Source organism: Hemibagrus wyckioides, linkage group LG05 (assembly GCF_019097595.1).
Source record: "Hemibagrus wyckioides isolate EC202008001 linkage group LG05, SWU_Hwy_1.0, whole genome shotgun sequence".
Classification (NCBI taxonomy): domain Eukaryota; kingdom Metazoa; phylum Chordata; class Actinopteri; order Siluriformes; family Bagridae; genus Hemibagrus; species Hemibagrus wyckioides.
In genome coordinates, this window is record NC_080714.1 from 13919760 (window position 1) to 13937082 (window position 17323).

The following is a 17323-nucleotide window of genomic DNA, read 5'->3' on the forward strand; positions in this document are numbered from 1 at the left end:
ATTTTATGTAATTTTTCATAGAGGTGATAAAAATATTACTTTTGGTAATATGATTCAATATTTTGTTGGTTTCATAAACAATTCAAGCAAAGATATATATAGTATTGATGAACTGGTGCAGATATTACACAACATACAAGAGCTTCTTCTCCAAACAGCCTTTGAACAGTTTCAGCTGTAAAGGCGTATGGTCAGGGCTGATTCATGCTTATTAGGTAACACATTTCCTGATGTAACAATGTACCAAAAAGTTGCATATATTAATTTCACGCAAATTCAAATCTAGCTTTGTACACAGTGAAGTGAATTTAACAAAAACAGTAAAAATGGGTCATAGTACATATAATTCCTCCAATTTTAGGCAGGAGAAACAGATTGTCCAAGCATATGTATATAGTCTTTATGGTTTTGATGAAGCCAAAGTTTTTATCACAAACAAGGTCTGTGCACACAAGTCTCTGTAGTGAAGCTCATAGTGAGAAATGTATTTGAAAATTATTTAAGTGGTTTTGGTTTTTAATCTGAGTATAGTCACTACGAATTCCAAACTTGGTGTATACAGAACATAAGCTTCTGTATATCAAGCGCCTGATATTACAAAAAGAATAAAACACCTGAGAACATAAATTTGTTTTACAAATTTTAGAATTTCCTAGTAAATCTTATCAAACACTGATGCACATTTAGTGTCTCTCATTAAAAAAATCCCTTTGGGTGATAAATATTTATGGTTATATTTAGGAATATTTAGGTTATTCCTAAAATCATGATCAGCAAAAGCATTCACAGATAAGCCAAATAACATTACATTTAAAACATAAATACTGAAATTGGCACTGGAAGTATTGGCATTCAGTAGCATCAAACTCATATTTCATCTACAAAGTATTAGCTTCATAATAGGCACATCTGTAGTCACAAAGTGGTGTTCAAAATTAACAGCAAGGTAGGTCTTTCAAAGCAGGGCGGACTCTGACTCATGGTGAAAGTCAGAATTGGGGCAGGGGTCTTGGGAGGAGGATTCCTGGGCACTGCGGTACTCCTGGAACTCTTGCATTAGGGCATTGAAACGTGCTTCACTAAGTGAATGACTGTATTCTTGTTGACCCTGGGAGGCTGAAGGAAAACTAATGAAGGAGTTTGGGCCTGTAGTTAAGAAAACAGGAGAGCAGAGGTCATATTTGACCCAGTACTTGCAGCGTATGTATATATATATATATATATATATATATATATATATATATATATATATATATATATATATATATATATATATATATATATGGGAAGATAGCTGATGGGACACTCCTCACCTTTCTTCTGCAGAACCCGGAGGCCAGTGCTGGTAAGGGGCCTATCAAACCTCAGCTCCCTCCCTTGCCTCATGCCTTCCTGCTTCATCTTCAAGGCCTCCAAGAGGTCAAGGCCTACTCGGCGTTCAGTAGCATCAAACTCATAACACTCATCTACTGATGTATTCCTACTACAGGCAAATATAAAACATGCAATAAGACTTCTAAATAGTATATGAGGTCATTGAAACAGTTGTTACAGAGGTAATTCACCTTTTTGACCTTCGCTCTCGCAGGTCTGATTCTCTCTTGTGCCTCTCACACTCCTCTGTAGTCTCAGGCGAGCTCAATAATGTAGGAGTGATGGAAAGGGACTGGCGGAGTTGCCCAAATGGCCCCACACTCCCCCTACCACTGCTCTGGCTGGCATAACTGGCACGTCCACCGTCTCCTGTACTGTCCCTGCCCTCTCCCATGTCCACCACCCCATACACTTCTCTCTGCATCTTCCCCGAGGGAAAAGCTGCTTGGTGGGGTGAAGGCCAGCTGTAACCCCTAGGCAAGAATGACTTCTGAAAACTCTTTCTGGAGTCCACAAGACGAGGATGGTCCCACCGTGCAACTAGTCTGGGTGCACTAATAGGTCTAGGGGGACCATGTGGGACATACCTGTGCTGGACCAACCTAAGAGTCTCTTGATATGACAGTGGGCACCTTAGAGATTCTGGAAAGACTGTGGCTTGTCGGCGTGGATCTGACTCTTGTCTATAAGGTTCTACAAGTTTTGCTGGATCTAGGACTGATGGACCATATGCATGCATGAGGGATGTAGGGGTCATGTATGGCCTCTCACTGTAGCAAGGTCTCTCATAACTGCTGTAAGTTTTGGCATGCTCTGTCCCCTGCCATGAGGGACCAGACCTCAAATAAGAATTGGCTGGTGTCCAACCCAAGTTGTAAGACTTATCTTCACTAAGATTGGGTAGCTCACTTTTGTAACAGTTATTAGAGACATATGTCCTTGAGCTTTGATGATGGTCCCACTTCTGGGAGCCTAAACTAACAGATTTCCTAAGGTATGGACGAGGCTGTCCCATATCTGAGAAATTCCTACATGGACCAATGCTGACTGATTTCTTCATAAAAGGCACAGGAGCCTGAGAGATCCGCGCACTTACTTGGTTAGTCCTCTTATTCTGAGGTTGACACCACTGAGTGTGCTCTGATAAATATTCTTCCCTACTCTCACACTGATAAGGTATATTATAGATTACTTTAGTACTCACTGGAGGCTGTGCTGGGCTCAACCGTGTTGGTTTATCAGAACCAAGGCTTTTGTGAGAGAACAATGGCTGTGGACAATTTCCATAAGCTAAGCACTGTGTTGAAATACATTTTGTCTCTGAGGACCCTGGGTTTATACTTGTATTTTCTTTTGCCAGCTCTAGACAGGGTTTAGAACTAGTTACATTTTCAGGTATGGAACTACCTACAGAAATGACAGGTATTTTAAGGTCCACCAAATGTCTGCTTTGCTGATCATTACTCTCCTCTAAGTTGTAATCACCTTGATTCTCCCAGTTCTTTGGAACCACATCAGGTTCAGTTCTTAAGAGAGTCCCATCAGCTTGTTCAGGGCTGAGCCAAGTAGATTCTGACATTTGACACTCCTCAATAGGTTCATCTACGCTCATCTCAACAAAGCCTGGCAGGCTCAAATACTCCAAAATAGTGCTTGGTTGCAAAGGAGACATCCTGTCAGGTTGGGACACAATTCTGGCTTTTAGTAATTCAGATCTAATTGAGGAATTCGACTGATCACTTTCATCTTCATTTTCAAAAAGGGGCAGAGTAGAAATGTGATTGGGACTAACACTGAAGACACACTTGTCACTCTTGCGAGAGCGTGCCCTGATACCCTCCTTCTCTTCAGGTTGCAAGGATGTGGAGCTGGGATTATCTGCAGTTGTTATTATGTTCTCACTATCACTCTTCTGATTATTATAGGTAATGGTAGAACAACCATTAAAATTGTTGCTTAAGTTAGTTGTGAGTTTGGGGAAGTGTTTATCAGGGCTGGTTCCTTCTCCCCTTTCAGTAGCAGGGTACTTTGTTCTCTCAAATGCCTCAAGATGCTGAAAACTGGAAGGGACAGGGCATGTAGACATAGGGGCAATTGCTTGTGTCTTTATATTCCTATCCTGCCTCCAGTTATCCTCTTCCCTTTCTGTTGTTCTCTCTGGACATCTGGCCTGTGCCTTACTTACATCTGACTCACAGCAAGAAGGACTGTCCCTTTGGTGGGAAAGTATTGAGAGGGAGGTATACTGTGTAACTGGTGAATGTGAGAAGTCGTCTGCTGGGGAGTCTTCTACACCCTTCAAACCTCTATGTGGTGTGTCTGGGAGCATGCAGTGAGAGGTATTCTCCTCTGAGAGGCTTAGAACAGGGACTTGACTGGAAGGAGAGGTCACAGGGCTGATGTCCCATTGAATGCATTGGGATGTGGAGGTGAGTAGCCTGTCCATTGGGCTGCTGGTGCTGCCAAAATAACAACCCCTCCGATATTCTGAAACTCGCTGGGTCAGGCTGTTGGTTCTCTGGGCTTTTTGCCGGAGAAGAACGTCTTGAGGTTTCGAGATGGGTTCCTCCATCTCAACCCCTGTCCATCTTCTAATAGGACTTGCTGACTTAGTCTGTCTCTGCTCCTTCTCACATTTTTGTGCTCTGTGGCTGGTCATGAAGCTTTTCAGCTCCTCTTGCTCTTTCATCAGTGTTAGACATTTGCTATGGCTGACCTGTGCTCTTGATGGCGGACCTTGTATCACTCTCTTCTCTGTCATATTAGAACAGGATTTAGGAGAGTCTCGGAAAGAGCTACTCTTGCTCCCTCCACCACTACCTTGTCCAGGGGACTGAGGGAATTGTTTTTTTACTTCAATGTGCACTGCCTTAGAATCCTCCAAATATGGTTGGGCAATGAAACGCCCATCCGGTCCTCTAGAAATAGACTCAATGACAGACAATGAGGATGGAGAGCCGCCGAGGTGGCTCTCAAAGAGAGTGTAACATGGTGGTGGGGATGATGAGGGGAGAAGTTGCTTCTTCTGATCCTGACACTCACTTTGGCTGCCCTTGTCAAAGGATGAGCGATTTGAATGGTCAGAAAAAGAGGAATTGGAAAAAAAGCTAAGTGGAGGACATAACTTCATCTTCAGTATGCTGTTGGGACTGGCATCAGGCAAGCTAGCTCTGAGTGGAGAAAAAAGCAAGACAACAAAAAAATAAAAAGTTTATTATATCAAGATATGCAATAATGTGCATGGTCAAAAAGCATTTTGTAAAACTCATCTTAATATTTACACAAATTTAATTGTGAAATTATAATTGTCATAAAATGTAATACGAAATGTAATATTAGATTTTACTTTTTCCTGCAAATTTGTGAGGTTATTTTGGAATGATGATTACATGAATAGTACTGAGGGAAACTTACTGTGGAGATCGAGTCTTCTGTAAGGCAGTAGAGATAACTAAAACAATAAGGAAGCAGGAAATGAAGAAGACAGTTTATATAATGTCACAAAAGACAAAACAAATAATCAAAACTAGGACGGAAATGTGAAATATTAAAGTGTTATTGATCATTTCAATGTTGTTTTTTTTCTTTTTGTGGCTGTCTAACAAAATACAAGTATGCATATAGAATAAAAAAATCAAAAGCAATCTGCAAAGGGCCTGTGTGTCTGCAGGTGTTTATACCAATCAAGCAGGAGTCTCATCTAAAATTTTTAATGAACTTCCACTGACAATGGATGGAACAAGCATCTACAGCCACACCAAAGCCAGCTTTTGTAAGTAAGACTAGATACCCCGGCTCTATCTGAATTACTGTTTACTGCTCTTGTATTCCCCTTACCATCTCGTCTCTTTCTAAGGTGCTGTTCCCTCCTATGATTCATAACACATGCTGTCACCACTGAAAGAATGATAGCCACAAATAGGAAGCACCCTCCCGCAATCACTCCGGCCATTAGGGGCTGAGTAACAAAAGTCAACAAGCTGGGTGGGGCTGGATATATCCCCATACCTGCAAGATCACATGTTAAAAAATGTTAAAATGGAAAGTGAATAAAAAAATACTATTACTTAAGCCAAGTTAAAGACTAAACTACTAAACTGCTTTATTTGTTACTAATATTGACAATTAGAAGCTCTTCTTGGCTGTTTCATCCTTTTTTTTGACAAATCAGAATCAAAATTGTGCTTTACTGGCCAAGTACTCTAGTGTGATAAGGACAACACTGAAATATTATTATTTATTTATTTCTATTGTGTATCAGCTTGATGTTTACTGTAATTATGTAGATATAATCTAGTATTTGTGTTATTACTGGTGCCAGTGAACAATAACTATAGATAAAATCTAAATCTATAAATCTATAAATTTAAATTTAAATAGATTCCTTAAATAGAAATTGGATTTAAATAGAATTCTAAAAAACTAAAAAAAAAATAAATTGCTTCAACGATACCTATAAATAGTGTACCTGTGTATAGTGTATACTTAAAAGAACAGCAGTGTTGCAGTGGAAGTAGTGGAAACACAGATGGTCATGAGCTAATATGATGGTTAATAAATGAAATGAAATACTGTCAGTTTATTTTTTTAATTACCTTTAGTAGTGATATTAACTGATTCACTGGGATCACTGACCAATCTAACCCCATGTGACAGCAGCCGCAGCTCATAGCAGGTATCCTAAAGTGGGGAAACTAAGACAATTAATTTATATGCCATAATGTTGGTTACATTCTCTTACATGTCATTTTATACACATTACAAAGCATTATGGATCCTTACTCTTGTCAGTCCTTGGACAAGTACTTCTGTGGCATTGACACTTATTCCTCTATCAACTGTAACCCATTCACCCTTCTCCTGTCTTGCCTGGAGCATGAAAGCTGTGATCAGTTGGGACTGAGCAGGGGGTGGCAGCCATTGCAACAGAACACCCACTGCTGTGTAATTGACTGACAGTGAAGTGGGAGCGAGTAGTGCTGCTAAATCAGTTACTTCAGTGGGTGGATCTGTTGGAGGAGCTGAATATGGGAAACAAGAGGAGGATCAACATCACGAATATTTAAAGAACAATATCAGAAAATAAAACTGGATTCAATGAAATACAATAACAAAACAGAACATTACAGCACCAACAATATGACAAATTTAACTAAATGAAAATGTAGTAAACACAGGGTCAGAAAATCCACAGACACATAGCCAAGGCTATACTGACCTAGTGTCATAATGGTGATAATCTCACTGAATGGGCCAGAACCCAGCTTGTTCTGGGGTAAGATGCTGAACTGGTAACTGGTGGCAGGCTGGAGACCTGTCACAAGGAGGCTGGATTCAGATGAGGGGACAGAGATTGAGGTCCACTCATGTTTCCCTCTATTAGTGGGCTTCACCCTGAGGGAACAAACAATAAAATAACAAACAAGAACCGAGAAACAAGAACAGTTCTGCCTAGAGGCTTCATGCAACAACTGATAATTTGTATCAAATAATTTGTAAACAAATTGTGCTTAAATTATGCAAAATTATGCTTTGGCTAAATAACATTAAGAAATCAGTATTTGGTGGAATAACCCTGATTTGCATGCATTTTGGCTCCACGCTCTCCACCAGTTTTTCACATTGCTGTTGTGAAATTGTGAATTGCACCACTTTTTTTTTTCAAAAAGCAAACAGCTTTGTGACCATCCATCTTCCTCTTGATGACATTCCAGAGGTTTTCAATAGGGTTTATGTATATATATATATATATATATATATATATATATATATATGAGGCCACTCACCAGATGCTGAACCTCTGGGTGTATCCTCCATCAAAGCCAGGATCCCAGGATACACTGGCATTGTTGATGCCTGGATCTATAGATACTGCAGTCACAGCATGCGGGCTTGTGCCTGAGAATAAATGAGAATCAGTTTATGGAGGAAGACAATGAAAATACAAAAAAAACCCCAAAAAACAACCAATTTGGACTGTTAAATGCTATTCTCTTCACTTACCTAACACTAGAACCATAGTGCCTTTACTGACTTTTGCCACAGAGTTGGTAGCATGACACTCCCATGCCCCTTGATGGTTTTTGGTGAGCGGCTGCAGAACCAGAGAACCACTGGACAAAACAGTAAATGGAGAGTAAGGCGTACCTCCAACCTGGAATATAAGACCAGAAACATCCTGAAAATGAGCCACACAGCAATATCATAAAATACTCGGAATATGAACTTAGTGTGTAAAAGAAGAAGGCTTAGTATTATTAATATTAATAATATTAATATTAATTTCTTTATCATTATATTAGGAAACTGAGTGCACACCTTAGTCCAGGTAATATTAGGTGCTGGGTCACCATGGGCTTGGCAGGGAATGATCAGCTCTCTACCAACTTCCTGCAGGTACTCAACCTTGGGGAACACCTGAAATGATGGGGGATCCTGTGAAGGAGAAAGAATGTTAATGGCCAATCCAGGAACTGTCCAAATCTGGGGCCTCATTTATAAAATGTTTACACAGATTCTAGCATGGGTGCATGTATGTCAAATAAAGCATGTACTGAAAACAATCATATATACAGAGCCATTTATGATCTCATATGCAAATAAATTAAACTACAATTGTCTATTGTGTACAATCTATATGTGTATAGATATACCAGTTAAAACCACATTAGTCAGAGCCTGTTACAAGTCTCTGTTTATTTATTAATTGTAAATTAATTGTAGCCATCTGTACCTTCAAAATGACTTTGGTGGGTTCAGACTGACCCATAGTCCCATAGCTGTTGTAGGCAGTGCAGGTATACATGCCTGCCGCATTATCATTGACTGTGGCTATAAACATGGAACCTTCCGAGTTTATCATCCAACCTGGGTACTAATCAATAAACAGAAAACAAACTTTACTGTCCAGAAATATTATATTTATGTATTTGTGATAATTGGGTTGATTTGTATGGCCTTGTTCAGTACCTGGCGTAGGTCCAGTGAGGCGCCATCTTTGGTCCAGTTAACAAAAAGCATTGGAGGCTCAGCTTGAACTGGGCACATAATTGTTCCACCCATACCAGCAGGGAGGTAAGTCTCCCTGGGCATCTGCAACACTCGTGCAGGATCTAAGACATCACGAAAGGATAGAAGAAACAACTAGCATAACAAACTTCATCATTCAATAACAAACAAGAGAGCTGCTTATTATAAATCAAATATTGCATATCCATTTTGATATATGTTAAATTCCTTTGACTATTATGCAGCAGGCCTTGTCCAGACAGTGTTTTATAATACATAATTTATTTACAACATAAACATACTACTTACATTTCACTTTGAGGTAGGCAGAAGCAGAGGGTGGAGTAAGTAATCCATTGGAGGGAATACAGGTGTAGTTTCCTGAGTCTTCAGGGATTAGCTCAGGAATGAGTAGAGTACCATCCACAAGGATCTTTACACGAGACCTCAAAGATCTACAAACATATGCACACAGCGTATATATACAATATGATTCTGTAACCTCTATCCTAACCTCTATCTATCTATCTATCTATCTATCTATCTATCTATCTATCTATCTATCTATCTATCTATCTATCTATCTATCTATCTATCATATTATATTACCATATTTACTACCATATTTATTACATTATATTAAGTACAACCATAATTACATATCAGTTATATAAGTCTATCTAAGGGATTAGAAATATTAGTTATTCCACTTAATTACTCTAATAGGTTAATAATAGCTTCACTTTAGTATTATATGCTTTATGATACATAACTTAATAATAGGATGGAGTTTAAAGATTAGTTATATAACTACACTTGATCTACATAAAGGGATGTTATTCTATCGGAAAAGATACAGATGCGTTTAGCACTCACTCAACATTATAGACATTATGTCCTTCTTTCTGCCACTCGTATGTGAGATTTGAAGGGTACGCATTGGCATGGCACTGCAGAACTGCATCCTGAGACATGTTCATGATGGTGTCCTCAGGGGGAATAACAATAACTGGAGGACCTGTTTGAAAACAGAAATATTGCCCAAAATTACAAAACAGCTATAAATCCTGCTTTGATAATTTGTAATTAAAGAATTTAGTTGCTTATCCTAAAAATAGACAACAGGTGGCACTATTTGTTCTTAAGATTCAGGATTTACAGTTTCTAAATAACCAAAGCTTACTACTATTGCTTGAGCCATTAGTGCAAAACTGCAAACATAATAACAACAAACAAAATAACAACATTTTTATTAACAGTACAAACATTAAAGAGATTTCCTTTACAATTCAGCATTCAATATCCCAGTAAGAAAAAATATGTTACAATGTTTTTCTATTGACAATACATTGTAAAGACAGTAAAAAGTATAATTAAGCATTTGTCTGTTCGTTCATCTTTAGTAGGCATTTTATCCTGATCGGGATTGCAATGCATCCAAAGTCAGTGGCAGGAACTCTGGGCATGAGGCCGGGAGAATATGCAAAACATAAAATGGCAAGGTTATAAGGTTAAGGGATTGTCTACACTTTTTAATTGGGGTCATCAAGCCTGGTCCAGGACAATTGTTTCTCCAAGTTCATATTTAAGGACTCTAGAACCAAACTAACCTGGTTAAGCCCCACTTGTACCCATTAATACCTCTTGCTTTGTTCTCTCACCTGAATGAGTAAGGGTCACTGACCTTTAACCTGGAGCTGAGTAACGTGAGTCAAGTTTCCCTCAGAGTTGGAGACGTGACACTTGTACATTCCTGCTGTTTCCCTGGTAACTTTGACCATAGATAAGGTTCCATTGATTACCTAATGGAAGCAAGAATGTCAAAAATGAAAGGAAAAAGTTACATAAACATCTCAGTATCAGCATTTTGTAGATTTTGTTTATTTACACAAATTTTGTGTCAATTTTGTTTTATCTGTCTCCTATGTTTCTTATTGTTTTATTTATCTTATATATGTTACATTTAATGTTTAATTTCTTTTAATAATTTTAAGTTATTTTTTACCTTTCCTGTCCTGTTTTTCTAGGATCTCAAACAAAGAGTGCATTTGTGTGTGCAAGCTTATTATCTGATCATACAGTTGGTGGGTGTTTTGTGGATAATGTATAAAAATAATAATTCAATGGGAATTAAACATTACTGAAACTATACAAAGCCCAAGTGAAGCCAATAGCCTGTTCAGATCTTTAGGAAAGTCCCAAAAGGGTATATTGAATGTATTTCTCATTGTAATTGTATTATGTTGCGTAAAAATTTGTTGATGCCAAACTATCTTAGAGTCCAAGCAATTTTTGCTAATAGTGAGAGCTAAACAACGAGAACGTTGGTTTTGTTTTACCTGCATAGTTCATGTCTAATGAATAAATGAATCTGTGGGTTCATACTGAGTTTGCTGGCCAACAATTTATGGGTTTAGACATAAACCATTTAACACATCAGCAAACAATGGCCTCCAATTTTCTATTCTTTATTTACTACCTGAATTTTGTCTTCTTCCTCCACTGCGTTGTCTTCTTTTCTCCAGGTGACTGTTGGTTTTGGGTTGCCAAGTGCACTACAGCTAAGTGTGAGTGATTCCCCCGAAAGGACCTCCACAATGGAAGGGGGTATCTTTACAAACACTGGAGGAGCTACAGTGAAGACGAAATGGGAAAAAGTTACGCTATCTATATAGTCAAACACACCTGCAATATTTATCTAAATACATATACTAAAAATATTTAAATAAATAGTTTTTCCCCTCTGATCAGTAAAACATGGCTAAAACTGTTAAGCACAAAACAACAAAACAAAGATTTCCAAAGGCCACACAATGACATTCATAACCTGCAAACAATGACATATGTATATAAAATACACAGCAATTATCAATATAAAATTTGTGAGCAAAAGCTTTGAAAGAACATCTGTTTAGATAATTAATGAGTGGTATGATCAGTCAAATGGGAATAAGATGAAAAGTGTCATCCTCCTTGGTGTTTTAACAATATGTGTAGGCGTCTTGGGGATGAGTACAATGCAATGAAAAAACAGACAAATGTGAAATGAATGAATGTGAAAGATAAAAAAAAATGTGTTACAGGTGACACACTCAACCCCAGTGTAAAACCCTCACGTACACTGCACTACTGTGTTCATCCTCTTGTCTGTTTAAAACTTTGTATTAAGGTAATCACATAGATGACCTAACATTGCAAAGCTTTACAAATGTTAACAATCATACACAGTTTAATATTTTCAGCATAGTTGTGTATGCACATAATGTGTATACATTTAGAAAAAAAAATTAATTTAATTCATTATAACCTTACACACGGCTTTCTAAGATGGAACATTCACTCCAATCACTGATTAATGAATAAGGAGAACAAGACAGCACAATGGGTAGAACAAGGAGGTACAATGGGTAGAACAGCTGCAAGTTACCTTTTTGAATCCTGAGCTTAGGTTACTCTCTATGTGGAGTTCTCTGCATTGCATTTTCTTCCCATATCCATATGGGTTTCCTTCCATCTCCCAAAAAACATGTTGCTACATGAATTCTTGGCTCTTAATTACCTCAAATATGAAGGTGTGCGTAGGCATAATGAGGCTGGCGTTCCCATATCGGGTGCTGCATAATCCCAAGTGCTCTAACTAACCAGTATAAAAGCAGTTACTGAAGATGAATGAATAAATGAATGAATGAATGAATGAATGACTACAGCAGGCAGTTAGTCATGTTACAGAGGAAGCTTGTATCAGAATCAGTCTAGGCTAAATCAGTTTAGCCAATTTCTCAAGCTGTAAGGAATCATACCTGTAATTGACAGAAAAGTCCATGTGCCATTTCTGAACTCATCAGAAGTTCTGTCCAACAAAAGTATGCGACACTCAAACCAGCCTTCATCCTCTAGAGTCAAGCCATCAACCACAAGAGATGCTCCTCGTGTCAGAGACACACGACCTGAGGAGAGAGTGTGCCAGAAAGGCAGAAAATGAACAAGAAAAGATATAACAGCTATTTTAAAAAATGTCAAAAATACACAAGAACATATTTTCTAATAACTTTAGGTAAGCATATAACTACACAATACAGTAGAATTAAACACACAATTGTTGATACATGAAAGTCAGCAGTATTCACCTATCACTCATCTAACTGGTGCACCTTTAATTAGCAATACACCTGTGGGGACCTGGCCATCACATTCATACAATGTGTGTTTTAGTCTTCTTTGGCTGTTATAATAACCTCAAATCTTCTTGGAAGGCTTTTTGAGCCTGGCTGTGGGGATTTGCCTATTCAGCCACAAGAGCATTAGTGAAGTCAAGCACTGATGTTGGGTGAAGAGGCCTGCAGTGCAGTGCCATTCCAATTCATCCCAAAGTTGTTCAACAGGGTTGAGGTGCAAGCCATTCTATTTCTTTCACTCCAACCTTGGCAAACCATGTCTTTATGGTCATGTCTATATGCACAGGGGCATTGTTATGCTAGAATATGTTTAGGCCCCTTAGTTTCAGTGAAGGAAAATTGCAATACTACAGCATACAAAGACTTTCTACACAATACTTTCAGCATTGTTACAATAGTTTTGGGAAAACCCACATATTTGTGTGATGGTCAGGTGTCCACAAACTTTTGGCCATATAGTGTACATTATCACATACTTTTAGCAGAATGCCAAACACCCATTTTAGAGTTGACAGAATTTGCATAACTGTGCTCTCTCAAAAAGCCTAATCCACCCTGACAGACATACAGCAAATATCTGAACACTTTTTTGTCTATTGTGCTTTAGTTTGCGATCAATAACTCAGACAAAACTAAAAAAGAGAGACATGTTTATGAAAGTAAATGGCAGTAGATTGTAGTTATTGCAACAAGTGAACACAGAATTATACACTGCTGTAATGTCACATGACACTGTGTAATTTCAACTAATAAGCAGGTTATGATCATTTTATTGAAGGGAATGATTTTTTGGGTTCAATGAATAACTCTATCTTTCTCTCTCTCTCTCTCTCTCTCTTTCTCACACACACACACACACACAAGGCTGACTCCCCGATTCTGGACACCCCTGTTATTGTCATTCTGCTTCTGACATCTCCTGGCTCTCTGAAACTTGATCTGTCAGTTGCCTAGTTACTGAAGCCTGCTTTTTCAGTTCCTAACTGTCCCCTTTCCTTATAGGCCCCCCACATCTACACTCTTCCTTACCATCTCAAGCTGATGGCTTTTTTCAAACTGTTTGTGGTTTTAAATAACAACACTGAAGGTGATGATTGGCAGAAGATATTTACTCTTTTCCTGTTGGAATTTAAATGCAAGCCAAAGCCCATAGCGATGCCACCAACACTGAAACTTGCTGTGAAACGGTTTTTGTCTTGGCTTGAGAATTACACATACACACACACACACACACACACACACACACACACACACTAGGCTCTTCTTGACCTCCTACAGGAAAATTATTAACTCCAGATCAGGAACAGTACAAGTGCAAGTGTTATTTGGGTAGATTCAACTGTCACATTAGCAGCTGTATTACAGTATTCCTTATTGCTTCTCTTGGAGGTATAAATCAAAGACACACTGCTTTCAAAGAATTACCCAAAGGAACATTACTTGATGAATGTCCACTGCACAATATGACTAGCAAAAGCATTTTATTAAATTGTATACTTTTACATAAACTTACGTAAACGTGAACTGAGCTGACATGCCCCTGATAACATTGGGGCAATAAAACAAACCAAGGATATTACAATAAAATATTACAGACAGAAAACCTTTACCCTGTTGCTGGAAAATTATGAGTTTGATTCCAGACAATGCTACAGCCATCAATGGCCAGGAGTGCAAGAGAGCAAAACTGGCCCAGTACCCTGGGTGGGAGACATGGCATTACCCTCCCCTGTCAGTCGGAGTGACATTAACCAGTACTGGACACCTGTGAGCTTATTTATGCAGAAGTAAGTAGTTAGCACTTCATGCTATTCATTCTTGCTAATACATTTATTCATTTGTTTTAGGCTTTAATTTTCACGCAAAACACTGCCCCAGGTAGAAAAGCCTTACAATCAAATAATCTTATAACCTGAGGCTTTATTATACATAGACTATGAATTACCCTTAGCCCCAGGCCCATTTCTCTGTGTAAATGTTTATGCTCTCACTGGGGTTAGCTGCTGCATGATGAAAGCCCCAGTCCCATCCCCCTTAAAGCAGTTTAACAGAGGCTTCTTTTAAAAGGAGTGTCTGTTTATGTTCTAATAAATATGGGTCACCAGGAAGGGGAAGGTGGTTATTAAAAGAGCAGGGGGGGGCAAACATTTACAGATGTGACAGCAGGTGTGTTGAAGCATGGGCGGAATTTGCTCTTATCTCTCTTGTAAGTTCCTCCTGGCTCATCCCATTTCCTCTCTGTTTAATTTCAAAACAGCAGTAAAGATTATTGTGATCAGACTGTAATTAGAAACCCCACAACATGTTCTTAAAAGAGTTTAAGGTGTATTCCAAACTGATCTCTGAGAAACAGCACAAAGCCTCCACAAAAAAGGTTAAAATCCACCGGGTAAAATAATAATTGGTGTAAATCTGAATGCAGATATAAATACTCACACATGTACCGAACTAGTTTAGAGATAGTAAGAGTTTTTCTATAATATAGAAAAGAGGGCTTTCTTGCTGCATTTAACCATTTAAGTCAGGCTCACTTAACAAAAGTGAGTATATATCTGCATACATAATCATGCAAACTAACTGAATTTGCAATATCCTTAATCCTGGCTGCCAACTGCTGCAGTGGGAATATAAGCCTTCTATTGGACACTTAACCCTTTCCTGCTGTGGTGTGTCTGTTTATCAATGAGGGAGAATGAGGTTCCTCACCAGCCTGCTTAATTCTCAGGTTACCATAGTGATGGACCCAGGGGTGGGGTGTTTAGATTTGAATTCATTGGCTGAGGAAGGCAGGCTCACAAGGCAGGGAGTGTTTGTGTATGCTTTTGTACAACGTATAGAGGAGAAAATGGTGTATTTTGATTTGAAGAGGGTGCACAAGGGAATGTGTGTTTGTGTGTGTAGGGGCTCAAACAAAAGGTCTTAAGCTAGTTTGTTTGAGCATTTTTTTTTATTTAAGCACATTTGTCTGCTAAGCATTTCAAATCAGCACATGGTCAACATGAATAAATTGTAAATGCAATAGATGCAAGCATATTATTTAAATTTACATTCAAAGATTGATCAATTTGAAGAATATCCTCTGCTAATTCAAAACAAATGAATATTGATATGTATTCTTATTTCCAAGTGGACTTCTATCACAAAAAACTATTATGCTTGTAAAAAATAATAATAAAAGTACATAAAAATAACACTACAAAAAAAACCCTACAATAGCACTGATGAAATTCCTTAAGAGGTTTAAGTGGAAACCTCAGGATCAATAAATCCTCCAAGATCAATGTGCTCAGTGAGTTTTGACCCCTCTGTCACCGTAATTTTCCTCCAGACACGTCCATCATGCTGTGCATTGTTTTATTGGCATGATGGCCAGGTCATCCAGTCCTGACCAATCACAGCACAAGAATCCCAGACAAAGACAATGAGATGTTGCTCTACCTTCCTTCTCACCAACTCTTTGCTCCATTGCTCTCCATCTTTCTTGCATTCTGTGTTTTTTATTCCCTTTTTACTGGATGATATTTTACTTTGTACTCCTAAATTCATTTATTTTTCTTTTACACAGAAGCTCTCATACTATGCAGCATCTTTATTTTAACACTGTTATTTTCTGTCTTTTTTCTTTCTGCAATGTTTGCATATTCTCTTTCATTTCTTTGCTATTTCATTTTCACTCACCTATTTACCATTCTATACACTTATAACATATCTCCCACAATGCTATTATGAAATGTCAGTATAGTATGTAGTTAAGGATGTAAATTAGAGGACATAGTGGTCATTACTTGTATGGCAGTGTAAATCTAGGGGCTGCTAAAACTCTTGATCTAAAATGCTGTAGCATACATGCACTTTTCTAGTCTAAAGCTAAATGTAATCTAAAGTAGCAAAAGCTGTTTCCATAGATACCTGTCAATTATTTCTTTCAGAGAGAAGTAGATATATATGCACAGTGTGTGTGAATCTCTGCTCAAATAGACATGGTATCACTTCTAAGCACTGAAGCTTACACAATCTAGCAAGTCTCCCTTTTGTTTTGTTATCTTTTCCCTTACATTTTTGTCTGCAGACAGTGGACTGTAAATGTGATTGTTATAACTGTTTTTTTTCTGTCTCATATGAAGGCACCCATGAGGTGGGGTCCTGTGCTAGGGGGATGCAGCAATCTATGGAAACGATGGATCATTGTGTAAAGGGGGCCCTCAGCCTCGTTTTTCTTTGTTGAACCCTGTGTGAGTTTACGGGAGACGTGGCCCAGTTGCATTTTGGGATATGTTTGGATTTGAATAAAATAATACATCTAGACCCCCCCTACAACCCCCCCCCCCATCTTTTTGCTTTGCCTCAAAATGTTCCTCAATCCCAATCCTCAACCGCTCTCTCCTAATCAGTTAAACCCTTCCATGAATGGCCCTTTGTCATGAGATAGATTACAGTGAACTCTCTTGCCTTTTCACTGCACCAGTGAACAGGCTATGGCTAGAAAGTACAAGGCTAAGAGCAGCTATGAAACATTTCTCAAAACAATTAACTGTTAACACTGAATTATGCAAAACAGGGCAAGTCCACTACAAACTGAAATACTGCTTTCTTATATCTTTTCTCTATCTTTTGATTAAATAAGGCATTTAGCTATAATCATACAAGAATGTTGAAGATGTTTTTCAGATATTTATCAGACAGTTGCAAAGCACTACAAGCTTCCCCCCCATATATAAATATGATATGATGTCAGCTTTTCTTTCATAATAATACAGGGACAGTGT

General features: G+C 38.3%; 1 protein-coding gene across 6 annotated transcripts in view; it reads right to left on the reverse strand.

Moving 5' to 3' along the window:
- Positions 1-580: 580 nt before the first annotated feature.
- igsf9b (immunoglobulin superfamily, member 9b) overlaps positions 581-17323 on the reverse strand; it is a 29094-nt gene continuing 12351 nt past the window's right edge. For 4 of the 6 annotated variants that reach the window (XM_058389910.1, XM_058389911.1, XM_058389909.1 and 1 more), the window contains 18 exons: positions 12183-12329; positions 10862-11013; positions 10067-10184; positions 9259-9400; positions 8692-8837; positions 8344-8486; positions 8108-8248; positions 7693-7809; positions 7378-7528; positions 7161-7272; positions 6593-6768; positions 6157-6395; positions 5970-6054; positions 5212-5382; positions 4789-4825; positions 1566-4544; positions 1314-1483; positions 581-1146 (listed from right to left, as the gene is read on the reverse strand). In XM_058389910.1, coding sequence (XP_058245893.1) covers positions 956-1146; positions 1314-1483; positions 1566-4544; positions 4789-4825; positions 5212-5382; positions 5970-6054; positions 6157-6395; positions 6593-6768; positions 7161-7272; positions 7378-7528; positions 7693-7809; positions 8108-8248; positions 8344-8486; positions 8692-8837; positions 9259-9400; positions 10067-10184; positions 10862-11013; positions 12183-12329 — 5417 coding nt within the window. In that variant the 3' untranslated portion in view covers positions 581-955. The remainder of the gene's footprint in view (positions 1147-1313; positions 1484-1565; positions 4545-4788; positions 4826-5211; positions 5383-5969; positions 6055-6156; positions 6396-6592; positions 6769-7160; positions 7273-7377; positions 7529-7692; positions 7810-8107; positions 8249-8343; positions 8487-8691; positions 8838-9258; positions 9401-10066; positions 10185-10861; positions 11014-12182; positions 12330-17323) is intronic. The other 2 variants (XM_058389912.1, XM_058389913.1) reach the window with 2 other exon arrangements.